General features: G+C 40.7%; 1 protein-coding gene across 7 annotated transcripts in view; it reads left to right on the top strand.

Annotated features, from left to right (window-relative positions):
* Positions 1 to 20,976, top strand: part of LOC144951455 (protein unc-13 homolog B-like) — a 250,122-nt gene that overhangs the window by 70,224 nt on the left and 158,922 nt on the right. For 6 of the 7 annotated variants that reach the window (XM_078881764.1, XM_078881780.1, XM_078881772.1 and 3 more), the window contains 2 exons: positions 8,919 to 9,530; positions 10,582 to 10,663. In XM_078881764.1, coding sequence (XP_078737890.1) covers positions 8,919 to 9,530; positions 10,582 to 10,663 — 694 coding nt within the window. The remainder of the gene's footprint in view (positions 1 to 8,918; positions 9,531 to 10,581; positions 10,664 to 20,976) is intronic. The other variant, XM_078881754.1, reaches the window with a different exon arrangement.

The raw sequence follows: 20,976 nt of genomic DNA, 5'->3' as shown, positions 1-20,976 counted from the left end.
TAACATATGTAAATAAAATACCTCTTATTGAGTGTTAAGGAAAGTGGGCTTTGGCAGGACAAAAAAAATGCCCAAGAGCACATCTACAATGGAGCTGAGAGAGACAAGATCAACAAATGAGCAGGAGATAGATGGATTGTTGTATTGTGAGACATTGAGAGATGGTGATGGTTGGGGAGGCCTTCAATCAGCATGGAGAGAACATAATTGATCATGATGAGTTACCATGGTGTGAGAGATAAAAATAAGTTAACATAGTTTGTGAACTAAAAACAGCTACCATGGTATGAGAGTGGTTGGTGGAACTTTAGGGTCCCGGCATCTTGGGATCCATTCCCACCCTTGAACATAAGTGGCACATTGTATTTGAGCCGAAGTAGCACCACCCCTAGTTTTTTACACATGTAATTGAGTGTACAGTTGTTGTTACTGTTGGCAGAATTATTCAGACTCAAATAAATGATAACAGATTCGAATTAGTTTTATTATTTAGAATTTAAACTCAAGCAATAAAAATTCGGATTTTGGTCAGATTCAGTTTTGGGTTCAGAAGCTCAGCTGAAATTGGATTCGATGTGGCTTTGATGAATTCATCCCATTCATAGTAAACAAAATATGACAGAGAGGTTGAAGATATTTTGAGCCTGGACTTGACCAGGGATGGGAAGTGAACAACACATGATGGCCGGAGAGAGAATCGGTTCCTAGGCCGGGGGCAGCAACGGAGAAAGCGAAACATCTCAAGGAGCAAATATTGACTGGGGACTTTGATCGAAGGTATTTATTTCTGAAGAGGAGAGCGCATGAAGGAGAGTACTACGATATGAGAGGGGAGAGGCAGGCAGGCAGGCAGGGGTGAGACCATTGAGGTACTTGATGGGAATTTGTAAATTGATGAAGGACTGGAAAGGAAACCAGTGGGGAGGGATCTGAGTATTGAAGTGATCACGTTAAATTAATGAATTTGGAGAACAAGTCTGGTAGCAGAATTTTGGATCATCTAGAGGTGGTAGTTGATTAAATTAAGAAGGGCATAATAGGGGAAGAGGTGCAATCGTCGGGTCAAGATGTGATAGAGGCTAGAGGCCGACCGAAAATCGGTTTCGGTTTCAGCGCCGAAAGTTGACAAATGGCCTCTTTCGGCATAGTTTCGGTTTCAGCCGAAAGTCAATTTTTAACTTTCGGTTTACTTTCGGTTTCGGCCGAAAGTCAATTTTTAATTTTCGGTTTCAGCCGAAAGTAAATTTTTAATTTTCGGTTTCGGCCGAAAGTCAATTTTTAACTTTCGGTCTGGTTTCTTTTTCGGCCGAAACCAGAAATTCAGTTTCGGTCGGCCTCTATTCCCTCTCTATCCCTCTCACTCTCCGTCTTCCCTCTCCTCTTGTCCTCTCCTTTCACCTGAATAATTTGAGAAAGTACTTTGAAACCTGTAACTCATAATAAAGGTTTTTGGGTTAGATCGCGTAAATATAAATGTGTCGTAACCCTCCACCACACGACACAGCCAGTAAGGTCTGTCACGTAAACAACGCGCCAATTAGTTACTACTGCAGCCCACTGGTGTGTTGGAGAGTAAATCCACAACATTTACAATTTGAGGAGTACAACGTTTCACTGGTAATTACATCCAGCATCATCGGGCGATTTGCCAGAATAGTGAAGCAATCCACCTGCTTCCGGTCTTAAATAGAGCAAGATGCCGTCATCACTGAACCCATCATGTGCAGAGGTCAAAGGCGGAGGAGGGGGGTTATTGTAATTATGTCATAGATTAGTAATCAGTTAATTAGCATGTGTTTCCTTTATAAGGAATGCAGTTGTAAGATGTATTATTTAATAATACGCTTACATTCCGTACTCAGCCTGTAGCTGTCAGAGCGGTTACAATTATTTGTATTCATCTCAATTTCAATGGAAGCGTATTATTAAATAATACATATTACAACTGCAATCCTTATAAAGGAAACACATGCTAATTAACTGATTACTAATCTATGACATAATTACAATAACCCCCCTCCTTCGCCTTTGACCTCTGCACATGATGGGTTCAGTGATGACGGCATCTTGCTCTATTTAAGACCGGAAGCAGGTGGATTGCTTCACTATTCTGGCAAATCGCCCGATGATGCTGGATGTAATTACCAGTGAAACGTTGTACTCCTCAAATTGTAAATATTGTGGATTTACTCTCCAACACACCAGTGGGCTGCAGTAGTAACTAATTGGCGCGTTGTTTACGTGACACACCTTACTGGCTGTGTCGTGTGGTGGAGGGTTACGACACAGTTATATTTACGCGATCTAACCCAAAAACCTTTATTAGGAATAATATTGGTCGCGAAAGCCTACGTGTTGAAAACCAGTAACTGTAGTCATCTCATCATTGTATGTATTCAATAACAACATTTTTTACGTACTGTAATTATCAATCACACAAAACATTCGGTATTACCAGAAGGAATTTACTTTATAATTCACTATCTTTTCCAGTATTGTCGTGTGTTATATTGTCATTCTAGAAAGGTACATATTTTGGAAACCATAATTTTTTATAATGTATTATTGCACTTTCCAAAATTGATTAATTATCTCAAAAGTTGAGAAAAACAAAATGCCATGGTGTTATGAAGTCGAAATGATTTGAATATTCATATTCTCACGGTTCCTATACTTACAGTCGCCTGATGCAATGAAGACCTCCCACACCATGACAGTCATGGAAATTGAGTGACCATATTAGACCATGGTGGTCATGACCATTTAGATCTCACCACTAAAGTTAGCCAGAATCTAATTTACATGTACTCTGATGGCTACAATACAATTTTTACTTGGGGTAGTGGTCAGATACATGAATAATGTTCTAACTTATTAACATGCGTTAACACCAATACAGCACAACATTTGAATTGGCTTTAGGGAGAAGTACAGGTGTGCACCAATTTCACGCTGTCACAGCGCATCAGACACCCATTTAGCACCAGTGTGCTAACCATTATAAGTTGGACCTGCGTCTGCACCCCTGACTGAAACTATATCACTTTCCCATAAGGCAATTTGTATGTGTGCATGTGTGTATCTATGCTGTGGGAAGCAGTAGTACAACAGCGTGCTGTGCTCTGAACCTGGCGACACGAGTTCGATTCCCACTCTCAGCCAACACCAGTAATGATGATCTGAACCAGTCGTAGGCCTTCTCTCGGTCGACTCGGACTTAAATGAGGACCTGGCGTAGTATATAAAGATCATCACTGGGGAGACAAAGGCGACTGGGCATAGTGCTGACCACCCACCCCCTCGTGTGCCGTGCCAGCCTTCATAGGTGCTTGATAAGAACAGTCTTTTAAGGATATCGGGTGTATCTTTGTCTCTGTAGGAAGCGGTGGTGTAGTAGTCAGTGCACCGCGCTTTGAACCCAGAGACCCGAGTTTGATTCCTGCGTGTGGCCGATATCGGTAACAAATGTCTGAACCGGTCCTGGGCATCCCCAGCGCGACTGTTTCTGGTATAACCATCGCACGTGGGGAGGCAGGGTGGCCAAGCGTGGTGCAGGCTACCCACCCCGTCGTGTGCCATACCAGCCTTCATAGGTGCTTGCTAAAAGCACTTACCCCACCAATCTGTAGAAAGATATACGGGGAATCTTTGTCTTGTTTTTGTATATGAGAAACACAATGGTTTTTTGTGCACTACGCCATGAGTCTGGTATCGGGCATTCAATTCCTGGTCACTTATAGGAGTGGTAATGGTATCGGAACCTGTCCTAAGCCTCTCTTAGGTAATCTGGGCCTTAAATAGGCACTTTGAAAGCATGAGTTCGTCGAACAGATAGGCATATATGAAAATCCCAAACTTAATGGATTGTAAAATATCTAAAAAAGGATAAGAAGTGGATTGTTAAATCTATCTGTGCAAAAAATTGTCCATGGGTTTTCTCCAGATGCTCAAGAATCCTTTTTTTTCCTGCATGCGTCTTAGGACTTGGTGAGGCTTTCCTGGCAACACTACATATTCTGTATCATCATCATCAGTAGCAGAGGCAACAGTCCAGCAGCAACGTCATTTCATAATCTCCTCCATCTGCATCCATGTGTGGGTGTCCATTAGGTGTGTGTGTTCATTCCACCACTGTTGATCCAGAGTGGTCTGTGTACCGCTCCAGTGCTCCCGACATTTGCTACAATAAAAACATTGACCTTATTGCGCCAACAGTGGAAGGTTCTTGCCATTGGCAGCTTCTTGCCAATATTGCTGGGCTCAGCTTTAGCTCTGATCAAACCTCGACAATATTCAGCCACTCCACCAGAGCAGAATAAGGAGCAATGGAATAGGCATTATATGGGTGCTATGGGCCCTACTTGAATTTAAAATTTCAGAAAGCGGCCAATTGTTTCAAGTATTTTGCTAAAATGAGGTTGAATTATAGTCTTCAATGCTACATGAATTGGGCCACTATTCTGTAATACCGCACACTCCTGCTTCCATGCCATGTTACGGCTATAACAAGCGTTTTTATACAACATCATTCCTGCAAACGACATCTCATAATGCTGCACACTCCACAAATATGGAGGCGTATACATATTAAAATATGTTTTATTCAGTTAACCAACGTTTATACATGTGGGAGGAAACCAGAGCACCCAGAGCAAATCCACACTTGTGTGAGGGCAACAGTCTATACCATACAGAAGGGAAACATTATTCCGCACTTTACTGTACCACCTTCTCCTTAATGTGCACAGGAAGGGAGTTTCACAACATTTGTGTGCTCCACCAACCCTCGCCTCCATGGTGCTGGATTACAGATGTGCATCGCCACCACCCAGCTAGCAGTCTTGCCGCTTTCAGCCTTTTCTAGGAGTATTTATTTCTCCAGATTTTCAGTATTGACCACCTTTTACAAATGACCCCCTTGTTGCCTGATGTCTCAATAATTTAATTGGGTCTTTTGTTTTTCTCTGGTTTACAAACTGGATATGTAAGCTCTGATGTCCCTTCAGGACTTCCTGATATGAACATTCTGTACTGATGCTATCCTGTACTGGTTCTGTATCTATATTCTATGGATTTCTCATGTGAAAGAGAATCGTAAAGATGGGTGGATGGCTCAGGAGAATTTAGATGGCAATTTGCATTTGGCAGCCATCAATTACTGCACAAAAAAACATCTCATTGACTTAGATTTTTCACTTATATTAGCTTATTATAAATTGATTGACATGTGATGACCACTCTTTGCAGGGTCTGTGCCCCTCGTGTGGATAACGATCCCCATTAAAGTGATATTCGACGTAGTTCTGTTACATAATCTTCCACGGCTGTTCTCTGACACATGGTGGTTTATGGAAATGTATTCATAACAAAGTGGACTATACTGGGGGCGGGGGGGGGATAAAATAAGGATATATCTACCTTTCTTATTAGCATATTCCATTCTCTGCCTGCTTCCTAGCCAATAGCCAGTCCTGTCCAAAGTGAGTGTTTGAATTTTTCTCGATGTTTTGCTTTCAATTTAGTTTGCACTCTCCCTTTTTCTCTTCCTTAGCAATCATCCTGAGCATTAAGTTTGCCCACGTTGTCTATGGATTTTTCTGTTTAAAAATGGAGAAGGTAACATTTTTGCCACTACCTCCACAGTGCTGTAAACCAGGGTCAGGTTGGTGCCTCACACAAATATTGCTGAACTCCCTTCCTGTGGGCATCGAGGTGCCATGCCATGGCTTGCCAGGAGAACGCGATGGCACCGGATTACCGCATGGATGCCTTTCCCGCTTATCTGTGGTTCCCCGTGCCTCTTGAGTCGTTCTTTCCCTTTAAGATTGAGCGAATACTGTGGCGCGTTACAAGTTGAAATTATTTCAACCGTGGTTTATTTTCCTGCCATGGCGGTTCTTGTTGTGGTTTATGTTTTGTATAAATCACAAACAAGGCACTGGAACTTGTGGAACCTCTATCAAAGTTAACGCAAGCATGGTAATTCATGAGCCATTTACAAAATTTGGATTTTGTCTTGAAAATAAAACATTGCTTAACTGGAAGCATAATTTGTGGCAATGAACTTGAATATATTTGAGGTGTGGATAAAATGAGAGAATGAAATACATTTAAATAGTGAGGCAACTATTTCTATCGTAGGAGAAACAAGACAGCTATTACAGAAAATGTGTTTTTTTTAGTGTTTGTGGGATTTTAATAGAGTTGTGTCATTAAGAGGTATAATGCAAAGTTTCTAAAATCACAAAATTGAAGATAATCCAGTAATATGTCCAAACTACCAGTCACGAAGATGTATAAGTAGACCACATGTATGAAGAGATGAATCAACGTCTAAATGAGAGCAACACACAGCTGCAGGAGAACTCCTCTTATTCACGCAAATGTAGGAGACCAATATTGCGAATCCTATTATAATCTGTGGAATTATACGCGGGGGGAAATTGCAGATAATTGGGAGTAATTTTCTACTCTACTCCGTTTATTCGTGAAAAAATATATCGGGATTGGGAGTTGTGATAACTTTCCTGAGTGTGTACTGTAATAAAAAGGCCGGTCAATACCTGTGGGTAAAGTACTTTCTACAAAGAGAACGCGCACATAGACCGCCAAGTAGCTTCTGTCTCTAAAGGCTGGCACACTTGCTATGCTTCTAAGACATGTCTCTCTCCACGCCACCGAGTGTCTTTCTGTATCTCCGTGTGTGTCTCTGTGTGTATATATGTGTTTCTGTCTTTGTGTCTCTGTATATCTATATCTCCATCTCTTATTGTATCTCTGTCTCTCTGTATCGCTCTTTGCATCTCCATTGTGTCTATCCGTATCTCGTGTGTCTCTTTTTATTTCCATGTGTTTATCTCCATATGTTTCTGTATCTCATATTTGTGTTAGTGTATCTCTCCGTCTCTTTCCATGTCTCTTCGAGAGGGAGGTACACGGAGAGCGACGGCGATATGGAGAGACACATACATATACAGACACATGGAGATAGGGAGAAACACGTGGATATGCTTAGAGACGCATGGATATGAGGGAAATGTATAAAACAGAGATGCACGAGGAGATATAGACATAGAGAGACAGAGAAACGGAGAGATGGAAATTACTTGCTTTGATCTTTCCACTGCTGGATAAATGCCTCCCCAAGGTGTCGCCATTACTCATGGTCTCGTAATGCAACAGTCAATCGTCTGCATTGGAGCGGATGTCTTCTCATCCATATTTTATAGCAGGCAATAAACACTGATTTAAAACATTCTTTATGCACATCGGTAGGTTGTGTTACATTCTGGAAAAAAAAAGTCTGTGTGTGCTACTGCACATCTCTGTATGTCTCTCTCAGTGTCTTTCTCTCTCTGTCTTTGTGCATGTCTCTTTCTGTGCTCTGTGGGTATCTCAGTGTCCCTATGTCTCTCTTTGTTTTGTTTGTGTCTCTCTGAGTAGCACCTTGTGTTTCCGTGTCTTATCTGTGTGTGTTACCTGTGAGGCAAATGCTTTGAACACAATGTGTTTCAGTGTCTCGCTCTCCGTACAAACATTTTTTTTCATGTTAAAATTCTATATTTATGGCGAATATGCAAATGTTCTTCCAATTACCCACACAAACATGCCAGTAATTTGAGTAATTTGCCGGGTGATTCTCTTAACCGTGACATTCACAGGTAATTCGAAGCCATTCTGCAATAACATTGGCAAAAGTTGCGGATGACGGCAGGCAATTGTAAGATTAGGCCCACGGGTAATAGGAGTTTTCGCGGACCCTACTGCTCCCACAAATAATAGGCGTCTCGGGTAATAGGGTCGTGGAAGAGGAGTCCTCCTCTACACCAATGCAAAGATAGGCAAGAGGGACATAGATGCGAGGATGGTTGGGAAATGTGGCATCAGAAAGAGGAGACTGCCTATTAGAGTTCACAGCTAGCAAAGATATGAAGAGTCATGAATACCTTTTTCAATAAGGAGCCTAGTTTGTGGATGTGGTGGAGCCCAGACTATATTGACTTGATTCAAACAGACATACCCCAAATCGCCAAAGGTGAACAATTTAAACATAGCTAGCCCTTACAGACTGGTACAATGCACATTGTATTTCAACATAGCCAAAGATCGGGCAACATTAATTGCAGGCAAACACACAAAATGTTCGCAGGTAGCTGATTTTAGGCTAAATCTAAGCAACAGAATTTGGTGTTAGCCACTGAGGGCGTGACAGGTTTCTCTTTTCATTCCTGTTGCCGTGTACCCGTGTAGCATTCCCGTTCTGTTGTAATGTGCACTGCCAAATAAATATTGATTGATTGAAATTTGATTTGTACGCATTTGTATTAACTGTACGAAAATTGTCAACGATGGTGTCTTACACCTTAATAAACGCATAAAGACTATCCTACACAGGATTAGCATAGATAATTCTGCTTGATCCTACTGCTGGGGTTGCCAATTTTTCCACAGACCAAAACCCAGACATATTTCTCATTTTAGGTTTATCGGAATTGTGCAACTTACTTTAATACAATTCAACACTATACCACCAGAGCTCGATACAAATCAATTGCTGCCATCCAAACACAGATTCCAATTTCTGGGCTGTCTGAGTCAAACCCAGACAGGTGGCCACCCACCACATAATAGCTCACAAGCAGTGTTATGGTCAGAGTTTTTTGCTTATTTTTCGTTATTTAATTGTGGAATTGTTCTTTCTAGCTTACCCCGAATTCTAGCCTATCTGAGTCGGGCTGCATGAGGTTTTACTGTATTTGTAAACGATCTAATCATCACTGGTTACTTTTGCTGAATAGGTAATATTACGATTACCATTGTCTTCATCGCGAATAAATGACACTGTGCATGAAAAAAACCCAAAAGTGCATTGAAATGTTACATTAATGAATACGTATTGTTGTTGTTGTTTCACACAGCTGCAGCCCCACAGGAAGCAGTCAGTTTGGCTCATCTGGAAACTTGAGCCAGCACAGCTCCCAGCTGAGTGAATTGGAACCGGACAATGAGAGCCATCATGGCTCAGGCCTGGGTAGTCTCCGAGGCTCTGGTGCTGAACGCGGTTCCTACAGCAGCTTCAGCAGCTTCCATGAGGACGAGGAGCCGAGACCTTTGGAACCCCAAGATGTCCTCCAAATATCTGAAAAGGTCACCAGTAACCATGGCCAGGACTGCTCTACCAATCACGTAAACTCAAAAGAAAGGACTGCGAATCATGCCCGATTTAATGAAAACAAATCCAGCTATGAATCAATACATGGGCTTGAGAAACAACCTAATCATTTTGTCACTTATGAAGACGAGAGAAGAAATAGTCGTGGCAGTACTTTTGAAAATGACATTCCAGGGCTTTATAATGCTAAATTTGATGATGAAATAATTTCCAATCATGACCTACGTACTGAAGATAGACAACTGAATGAAAGTGCAGCATATGAAAATAAACGGCTGAGCCAAGAAATTGAAAAATGTCACCCTGAAGTGGAATTCGTTGACCAGCCAGAGATTCTGCCTGATGACAATAACATACGGTAAATAGTATACATCACCTGTTATAACATCTGTATTATAAAACTTTGTGTTATTCTCTTTGACATCACTTCTTTACTGATGTGGCGGTGGGTGCTCGAAATAAAGATGCTTGTAAGTTTGATAATAGTTCACTCATAAATGAAAATGCCTTTCACTCAGGAATGCAAATCTTGGCTCTCCAGTTATAGCAGGAGCCATAGTATGCGAGTCACCAACCTAATAAGCAACAACGTGTCTGCAGAGTACATTGCAGCGAGGGCGTTGCTGATTTTCTTTGTAGATTTAACAGCCTCATCTCGAAGTTGTGAATTATCGTTTGAAACTACAGGATTGTAAAATGTTAGAATTTCTGTTATACTTGACATAATTAGCATTTTTGATAAGTTAACGAGTCCTATAGAGCTCCAATAAGGTGCCTTGATAATAATTACTTTTTTTAGAAGACATTTGGCATATATATACATTTTTCTTGCCAAATATTTTGAAATAAAATTGATATAAAGTTTACAACACTTACGAACATCGTGATGAGTCTAACGATTAGATTAGATTTGTTCGTTCAGAGCAGTAGCTTAAAAAATTGCCTCATATGATTGTGGGAATGGCAGACCTGAATTGGATGCCTCACCGCTGACACATGTGGCCCTAACCTAGCAGCAGAGCAGCTTAAGGGGAGCATGGCACACAGGGGAGGCTTGTTCCAGGTCCTCGGGAGCTGGAAAGTTACTCACCCCATCGCCACTAATTTACCACGGAATGTGCAGAGTGGCAGCTATGGAGTCCCCTTACACTGCTCGCCTGATGGAGGGTGTGAAACCAGCACACCGAAAGATTTTAAATCTTCCATACGCCCACGTGAAATAAAACAAAAAGAGAATTAGACCCTTTATTACACACTAGGGCACTCTTTATTACACTGTTGTGAATTTAAATGTTCTTGTGTTTGTGTATAATGTGCTGTGATAGCAGTTGGTATTGCACCAATGTGGGCACTGTTTTAGTTGCGATTGGATACACTGGTTTTTCACTGATTTTGTTGCTTTTTCACAGTAGAGATGGTGGTAAAGTAAAGGTACCGCCACGAGAACTATGGATTCGGGCCATTGATAAAGTCCGCGCACAGATCCGTGAGGTAATTTTAAGCAGATAATCTTTTTGTGTTTCTGTTTTAAGCTACAGGAACAAAGACACACTTCGTCACAACGTAACAGTATAGTACCATGGTTGGAGACTTGTGGTAACATTCAAAAAAAAACTGTACATACTAATTCTGCCTGGCAATTTCATTGCAGCAATGAATATATTTTATCTTAATAATATACGAATGTGTAACTTTACAATTCCTTAAATTTTCAACTAGATTTTTTCAGGCCATTATAAAACATAATTGAGGCATCAGTGTCTATATTACCATTTAGATTTAATTTGTTTCACAAGCCAAAGCAACATGAAATCATGAAATGTAATTTTCTGGAAAACACAAGTCTATATAAATTTAAATAAAATGTATTTTAACCAGAAAATATGCTTTCAAAGGCAGTTTGTTGTAACCAAGGTTCAACACCACTAGTTATGGACATGGTCATTTGTTCCTAGAGCTTTATGTACATGGCTGTTTCGTTAAGGTACCTTAACCAGTATGCCAAAACTCCTGCTTTCAAAATCCATGAGTTGTATGTATGTACTTTGTCAGTCCCAACCGTGCGCTTCATAGGATATGTCTGAATGGAAACTGGTGTAGTGGTTGTAGGTTGTTCCATGCTTTCTGAAGGGGTTGATTCTCTGAGAAGTTCTCCTCTTGACAAGCAAACAAGTTTCCTATAGGTAAGTTTATTGCCGCGTAAACACTAATTTTACATAACAAATACATGCTTGGTGACATAAAGCCACTACTTACTGTGATTAATTTAATATATTTTCATTATCTTGTCGTTAATATTAATTGGAGACTGTATTGGGACTTAAAACTGTTTCGACATTTTCACAGTAGTATTGTTTTGGAACCTACACAATATATGCTATTTATGTATGAAGGAAAGCAATTTTGATAAAATGTATTACAAATATTCATTTTAGCACTGTAATGCCTGGAATATAAGAAACAAGAGTTTAGAGATTTAGAAATGCTGAATATAGCATGCTAATTACATGGGGTTTTTTCCAAGCAGTCAGGATAAAATGTGTGCAGGCTTGCAACAGTAAAATATTAGAGAAACGCCCACATGTTTTGCATGCCACAGTGCCATCACTATTCTTGCACACATTCTGCACACATCCTTGTTATATCCACCAGCATAATAGAGTACACTTTGTGCCATGGTTGAAATAAAAATATGATAGCACTTATATCGGTACAATTTATATTTTTTTTCTAATGATACTTGCGACATTTTTACTTATTTACAAGGTTTGTTACCAATCTTTGCCAGTCGTTGAGGTCTTTTTCTCTACGTTTAGGCATGGTGATGTGAGAATAGTGTACGCCTCTGCATCAACTTGCTTCAGGAGACGTTGCTAAGAGCATTTTTACGTGTGAGTTATTGCGTGCCTTAGGTAACGACCAGGACGGCCAAAAACGACATGGCTCAGTAACATCAAAACATGGCTACAATTAACAACAGCACAAACTCTACACGCCGTGCTAGACCGGGACCAATATCATCGTGAAGTCGCACACGCCGTTAGGCAGCACTAAAGAAGAAGAAGGTATCATACCCAAATATGATGTCCAGTTGTTCATAGATTTCAACACTCCATTACCAAGTATGGTGGTAAATCGGGACATGTGCTCATCTACTGCATGATAGAACAACATTATAATAATAATGGTGTAGTGTCTTCAAAAATTACTCGCACCGACACTTTGTAACAAGTCACCTGCTTACACTTTATTCGCCTATTCTTGCACCAGTTGTAGGCACTCCTATAACTATCTGTACGGTCACTTATATCTAACTTCTTCCTACTCGTATCTACTTTACACCTCACTTATCCTGCACAGCGACTCTGCACACAGCGTCTCCGCACACAGCGTCTCCGCACAGAGCGTCTACGCAGTCAGCGTCTCCGTACACAGCAGCTTCACCCACAGCAGCTCTACATCTCCACCGCTGCCCTCGCCTCCGCTCCCTCAGACCCGCTCACCCGTCTGTCCCAGGCGGGGAGATGAGCCAACACCCGCCCGGCGACGCGTGAGGGTTGAGGTCCATTGACGGCTGGAGTGGCAGCGGGGACATGTCTTCGCTCTTGTCCCCGGCAACAATTCAACTCTCCGCTCATGCACACGCCCTTATATCCCCCTGCCAATTATCCAAGACCTCTCGTGTGCTCACACCAGGCCGGCGCCTATCGGCCCATCAATCAACCCTTATCTCCCTGGCAACACCTCCGGTCTTGCCGTGCACAACCGGTCGACCCCGTTTGCACCCCCTTCGCCCCCTACAACTGGCAGTCTGTCTGTGCAAACCTCACGTTGCACGCGCGCACCTGTTTGCCCTCAGTTAACTGTGCGCACCGCGTGTTTCACTCCTCTGCAATGGAACTCGGCTGTTTGAATTTTTCAGTGAAAATAGACACAAGACTCACATAGAGGTAAACAAATTGCATGTTAGAATTCATAGGTTTAATCAAAACATAGAGACTCAAGATTAAAAAGGTGGTATATATAATTATTCGTATTTAATGTATAATTATTGAGAAGTTCAAAACAAATTAGAGGCATATTAAGGACTGTAATATGCAGTCTAAAATATTTGAGAACTCAAATAATGATTGTTAGGTTTCAGTATAAACATCTAGGACTCCAGGAGCCAAAAATAGGAAATGTATCAACTGCCAAACTAGTGGAAGACACATCCGAGTCTGATTCAAATTGCTGCCTTGAGAATTATTCAATTTTTAGGTGTTTTTTATGAATATGTGCTGTTTAAGTGATACAAGATTTAATGTTACCTTGTCATAACAAAGATTTTGAATTTGGCACCTACTATCCCCTCATCTCCCACATACAGTTTTTGTCTTCCCCTCACTCTATTATCGTCCAATCCATTCAGCATATCTTATCACCCTCATGACATTTCACTGTCATAGCCTGCTGCCCTTCTCACTCCATTGAATTCTCCTCTCACCCCATTGCATCTCCTCTAACCTTACTGTCATTCCAAATATCTCTGTGAACCGTGCGTGTTGTATGGCAGTGTTTTTGTTTGTGCGCATTCTACAAGTGTACTGTTCACGATTTACTGTTATATCGTTATAGGTGTGATATTTCATTCTTAGGGAAGGTGAGCACCCTAGTAATAAAACATAACAAGCAAAATACACTTTCATAATTATTCCACATTTTGTACATTTGCAAAACAATCTCAAGAGACATTCGTGTATATACTGTAAACAAAGCATAGTATATATCTGGATTGCATTATATGTGTAAACCATAGTTAGTAGGCCCATATTAGGCTCTTTCGGGGTTTGTTATGACTTTTGACGATGTGTAATCAGTTTATCACACCTCATTTTAATGTCTTTTTTTCATTTGATAATTATTACACTAGTTTAAATCTAATGCTTAGGTCTTGTAGTGTGTGCTAAATGCCGTCACAGAGGAAATGGAAAAAAATGTGAATATAAATTATGTGTCCCTGAGAGGTTGGACAGTATTTATAGCCACTGTGTCCCTTGTTAAAAACCATAACAGTATTTAAATGGCAGTTCTCATGAAGCTTGCTTGATGGGCCTCATAAATGTTTAATTTACTATCAACACCCACAGTGCAAAAACATATGGTCTGACAATGACATGTCACTATGAACCCCTTTGGCAACATTGGCAACGTGCAAAGGCAGATGCATAATTGCTTAACTAAAAATTGGGTTTGGCCTTTTCGTTAGTTTAACACATTTTTGCATTTGTGAGAAAATGATTAATGGAATTAGTGAATATGCTGCTGATTAGTCGCCCACTGGGTCAAATTGAGATGCCGGAGCACGACAAAGCGTGACCTCATTTCAAAACTCATTCATTACGAGGGCTGTGGCGTCAAATCACTGCTGAAGCCTGGAGACTCATGACCTGTTTGCTGCTCCAGCTCTGCCGAGCACTGGCTAAAGCAAAGAAGTGGGATGTCAATGAGGTGGACAGTGACGAGCCAAGGTTTATTTTCCCCCATACACATACAAATAAACACACGTTTGGCATTTACACTGGGGAACATGTTGGAATGCCTCTTCATAATTTCATGAACAGAAAACGGCAAGCTGTGCACGTACTGCACCAGCAGGCGGGGGTACAGGGGCGGCTTGACGGCTGCGGCCGCGAGTATTTTAGTATGCAGCGTTCGCCACTCCCCGGGGACTTGCTCCATATATGGGAATGGTCGATTCTGTCACATGTAACTTGTCCTGCTTTTATGCGCCGTGTGGCTTCTGGCTCGGACGTTGCTCCGAACAACAGCTGGGGGGTTTTGTTGTTGTTGCAGAAGATAGAGAGGGGCCTCCGCCGTCTTGGCCAATATGCAGAGGCAATGTTAATCAACCCTAGCTTAGACAACGCCGTGCTGTGGCATGGAGGAGCCAACACCATTTTCTGCCGCTTTGCCGACGAGATCTTAAGCCTCGTGCAATGAACGCAAGAGCCCGGGATTACGATATAACCTGTTGTTAACGGCAGGCATCGCGCACCACCTCGGACGCTTTCGGTGGTCAGCCATGCACTTTTTTTTCACAATCTTGTGAGTATGACATTTTCTAGCATTTGAATACCGTGCCAAATTTTCGACAGTTTTGGGTTTCGTAAGTAAATAAGACTGAATTTCATAAGAGCATATCGTACTGTAAATTACAATATTTTTTGCTCTACATTGTGAAAGTTTATTTATACAAGAATGACGTTAATAATGCAAAATAATTTGTTTTAAAATACACCGTTGCAATATTTAACATGATGTTATAAAATCAGCTGCTGTGTCATTTTGCGTAACTTTTGCAGCAGCACATTCGGTATAAAAAGGGTGTATAATATACATTAACCTTCACATTGCTGCTGTAGTTTTTTCATTGTAATCCGGCTGCTATGGGAGGAATAAAGTACTGTGATAATCAGTGTTTACTATACCAGCAAAGTAATGCCGATAAGAGCTGGGATTGAAGATGGGTTTTTTTTAACACCAAGAGTGAGGGTCATCTGCAGAGATTAGGGAAAGGTTGGCGTTGGTTCTATCACATCAGATTATGAGGCGCAATTCCTCCCCCCAGATATAGCCGAGCCAATGCTAAACGAACCATGAATCCCCTGTTCGCAGAGCAAGTTCAGTCGTCAAGCTTCATTTGGTTGCATCTACGTTATCGCGTAATTCCCCTCCGAGGTACAATAGGGTAGAATATAAGCGTGTGCACATATACAGGAATGCATATAGATCGAGGGGTGTGGAATCAATTTCAATGCATTCCTTATACATGTATGCCAGTTGGCGAATCTAATTGCATTGCAATGAAAAACTCGAGAATTATGAAATCCCATAATTATGTGTGCATAAATGCCATGCAACTAATGACGTCAATATTTAAAAATGCGAATTCATAATCGGGTATGTTAAAATTTCAAATTCTGCATGATCTATGGCAATAGACCCCTTAACCAATTCTGCGTTCGGGTTCCTCGCGCTGTCTCGGTGCGGCCACGCCATCTGACGCGCTCCAATCTGTCGGCTCTGACACTCTGTACACAACCACAATGAGCAGTCACCTCTAAATAATGAATACGGCCGTGTGACAAGAGGGACGGACGGTGGGCACAAAGGGACAGGCGGGACAGATGTGGCGAGAGAGCGGTGTACATGCACTCTAAGAGACACGTACAGATACATAATGCGTGTACAGTCTATGGGTTATAGGAGAGACCCAGAGAGGGAGAGGACACAAAGGGATGGAGAGACGTGGCGGACCGGGTGCTTGTGCAGGGCACGCGTCTGTGAGCTTGTTGCTCGCCTCAACGCTCACGGCTAAACCCTCCCCGCGCGTCCACGCTGGTTGCACGCTGCGAATTATTAACTATTCGTAATAAAGGGGTTTTAGGGGGGTTAGATCGCGTAAGTATAAATGTGTCGAATCCCTCCGCCACCCGACACGGCCAAATCGGTCAGGGATTTGTCTAGAGTGAAAGGCGACGTGTTAAAACTGATTCTGAACCATGTTCGGCGTTTGAGGGGTACTTTTACATGCACTTTTATATGTGGCTTTCACCTTTGGATTATACGTTGTTAATTTATTCAGTTTTACAATTACACGTTTATCTTGACTTTACTATAAATAGACAGCTGCATTCGTTAAAGTTTGATGAATACTGTTGAGCCAGAGCGGTAGAAATTCCTCACTGGGACATGGTTTATATCCATGTCACGAGCCGAGATTAATTGATTTTAAATATTCTGTCACCTGACGTGCGTCAAATTGTGCGTGTCATGATTGTTTTAGTGATATGTGCAAATCCTGAGCACATGTTCATCGTCACTAATAATTGGCGGATTGTTCACGTGACAAACCTTACTGGCTGTTTCGGGTGTTGGAGGGTTACAACACATTTATACTTACGCGGTCTCACACAAAAAACATAATTATTAATACTATTTTTCGCGAAAGCCTACGTGTTAAACGTTTTAGTTTTTGTTGTGGGCTCTCATTAATCACTATTTATGAGCCATATGTCATAGCAGGCAAGAGGCAATGATTAAAAACATTAATCTTTAGACACATTGCTCTGTTACATTTATTATCAAGTTCATTTTTCCAAAAGCACTTCAATTTGTTCTTGTCCACCTCTATATTTTATACTTTTATTGCACCATCTTCCTTTAATAACTATCCTCGGTACACACCTTCTGTTTTTTAGTTGTATTCCTTTGACTGCTATCTCCCATTATTTAGTGAACTTGTTGAATATGACCTTTTTAAAACCATATTTATCCTCAGCCCAACGTTGCATGCAGCCTTTATTATATTCTAACATTCCCATTGGGTGTTATAATGATTGTCATCAGCAGATCTGAGATGGTAAATGCTTTCTCTACTCGGTGTAAATTGATACGGTCTTAATTGCAAAATATTTATAAATAATAAAACAGCCACCCTAGATTACAGGAAGTACCAACATATATATTAAAGGTGGAGTCAGACAAGGTAGCGTGCTTTCGCCAAGGTTATTCACAGAGACAAGATATTTTCTGATAATTGGATTGGAGAAACAAAGGCACACATGTTCATGGAGAAGACATGAATTCGTTGTGTTTAGGTTAATGACGCAAACAATACTGGCATCGACGATGAGAACTAGAGACAATATAAACCTGATGCCAAAAAAAATCTCTTTAGGATTTGTCTCTGAAATTCTCACAATTCATTGAATTACTGTGGGTAAAGGGAATTACATACCTAGTATATCCATTACAATACACCCTGAATCCCAACCTGTTTTCATTGAGTTGTAAAGGATCAATATTTCATATTAAAAACAGTTCATGCTTGTACGAGAAAACATTCCAGGGTATGTCACCGTCCTCATTCAGTATAGCAATTAATGTAATAACGCATTTTGTTAACATTTTAAAATTACATAGTCATAACCCTTATTATGCATACAGTACATTGACTTGTTGCATTTTAATATTAGAAACTAGTGGAACAGATTTGAAAAATAATTGCGGGGTTTTTGATTACAGCATTAAATCTGGTACTGTTAATGAATGCACAAATTGAAGATATTGGATATTGGGTCATCGTCAAATCGCCCCAGGTCAGTTGTGGTGGCATTTTTAAAATGGCAACCTTGCATCAAGAGCTTTATGTAGAATATTATTCGTGACAGTGGTGTGTACAATTTATGGTTCAAATGATTGAAATGTGTTCATATGTATTCACCAGAGTAAAGTGAAATGACAAATATCATCTCTCATGAAATGTCAATAATATTAGATACCAATAATTATTCATAATTTAAAACATTCATTATTCATTCATGCAAAATAAATAAAAATGCAGCAGTAAAAAATAAAATAAAAAATGTTTTTTAAAGATTGGGTAAAATTTCTGTGGTCTGACCGATGCGTTATTTTGGCAAGAAACTACACCATGTATTATATTTCCATGTTTTTCATGTATTAAACTATATCATTCACGCATTCATGTAAGATGTATAATATACATGCAGCTTAATTTGTGCCAGTAGCAAAATTTTCTTGAATATTGTTGTAAAGTGCCCAGTGAGGTCCTATTTTGGTTCAAATAATCTAAGCACATATGGGGGGAAAACTGTCGTAGCCGTGCTGGGGAAGGGCCAGTGTGTAGGGAGTGAGACTGATTGGAGAGGCTGGGTCAGTCAGAGAAGAGGCACAGCTAACAAAGAAGGGGGCATAGCCAATTTAGGAGGTGGGTGAGTTATGCACAGCCTGTGTATTTGTCCATATGACGCACTATCTGTCACAGCATTTTTATGATTATTTTTCATTGTACATGACCAGCTGTTGCTCATTCTGACCATCATGATCCAGGGATTGAATTAGATTTTTAGCGACCCATGACCTTTGAAGTAATATGAAAACCGTGACAGCATGGTAATTACCACCTGCTGGACATCCACGCTATTGCATCCACTGGTATCTGCTATGCCCTGCAATCGGTGATTTCTGGTGAACGTGTGTGAGTGCCAAGTGTCTGTGAGTGCTTGAGTATCCAATCTTCCTGATTTGTGGAAATTACAAGTCATGTAAACTCGATTGTATGGCGAGGGTCAGGTGACCTGTGTATTGTGAATATTTAGTACTGAGTGGACATTAAAGCATATTAATACTGTACCTGATCATCTAGTAAGAGCGTAGTGGATCATGATATAGCCTTCTAGGAAATTTACATCACTACCTGGCAGGTGCATTGCATTGAAACTATGTTTCTGTATAAAAACCCCATTTTTTTTATTTAACTCCTGAAAATTGACAACAATGATTGTGAAGCTCCTTGGATTTCTATATTTGTGAAAGGATGGAATAGGCAGTAGTCTAGTACAGATATTAATATCATGACACTGTTTCAACAGAAGTTAGTGGAAGAGTTTCGTTCGGAAAATTGAGCTTAAACATTGGTCCAAGTTGTTCTCTGGCCAAGGATCTGGAGATCTGCCATGGATGGAGGTTGTCGAGAATATGTGAAGTCAACAACTGACAAGTGACGTTGGCAGCGAGGAACGTTTCTGAGGATGGCCACACTGAGGTTCTATATGGTCAATGTTGGAGGCAGCATGGTCAGGTGAAATATAAGATATATGATGTCTTACACGGGAACAACTTCGGAAGAGCTGGAGTTATCAGGGGACATTCACATCCCCGTGTAGTGTACAAAAAGTACACTACCCCACTATCACAATTTAGGTATTTAAAATTATTACATATTTTCTAATTTGGATTTGATTTGTTTCCTCCAAATGTAGTTGTAAACGGATTGAGTTTTTGTAATATGATTGGCTTAAATTTCACAATTTAGGGCAAACATCTTTGTACTTTTTTCTTGGCTTTATTTGAAAATCATTGTCATACTTTTCACTGAAATGTGTTTAAAATATAATATCATACTCTATGGGTCTATCGGTTAAGTAACGTAGATATACATTTTTTTTTATCTACGTGACTTTACCGAAAGAACCGAAGAGTATGATTTCCTGCAGTCACGAAAGCTTTAAGTCAAGATAAATATAATAGTTAAAAATTGTATTGCAATACATTGTTATCCTTTTACAGAATTAGTAGGCACATGAAAAGCTGTCAGGTAATAGTCGAGAAGGGTATGGATTCCTGGGATAACTATATAATTCATCCCAAGATGGAGGTGGCAGCAGCATTTAATTAATATTTATTCATACTTGAAGTACATCAACGTACAAAAACAAGACAATACAAATTCGATCACATGCAGTTATGGAAACTGATATTACGATAATCGTTATATCATGTATTGTGACATTGACCCATCTCGTGAAAAATTATATCTCTACAACCCCAGTTCCAATGTTCTCATAAGCATAATACTATTAAACACGTTCCTTCGGAGTGGGCAGGTCGGATCTAGGTTGGACAGCGCATTCGTGCGATCCGTGTCACGCGGCGCAAGCTGCGTGGGGCGGCGTGTCACGTGGTGCTGAGCCCGCCAGAAGCGCTCTTTGAAATACAAATCGAGGGCATGGCTATGCACGACAGACAGACAAATAATCCCTGGTGGGCAGTGTGGAAATGGTCCTACCTGTATCATAATTTCAACTTGTAAAGGCAGCCAGGTGGTGAGCAGACGCTGATCCCCCCAAGCTCTGGGGTCCTCTATATATGAAGGTGTTGTTGATCAATTAATACGTTTAAATGTGGGAGAAAACCGAAGCACCCAGAGAAAACCCATGCGTGCAAGTGAGAAACAC

The sequence above is a fragment of the Lampetra fluviatilis genome, chromosome 3 (assembly GCF_964198595.1).
Source record: "Lampetra fluviatilis chromosome 3, kcLamFluv1.1, whole genome shotgun sequence".
NCBI lineage: Eukaryota > Metazoa > Chordata > Hyperoartia > Petromyzontiformes > Petromyzontidae > Lampetra > Lampetra fluviatilis.
This window is presented reverse-complemented; position numbering and strand designations above follow the sequence as displayed.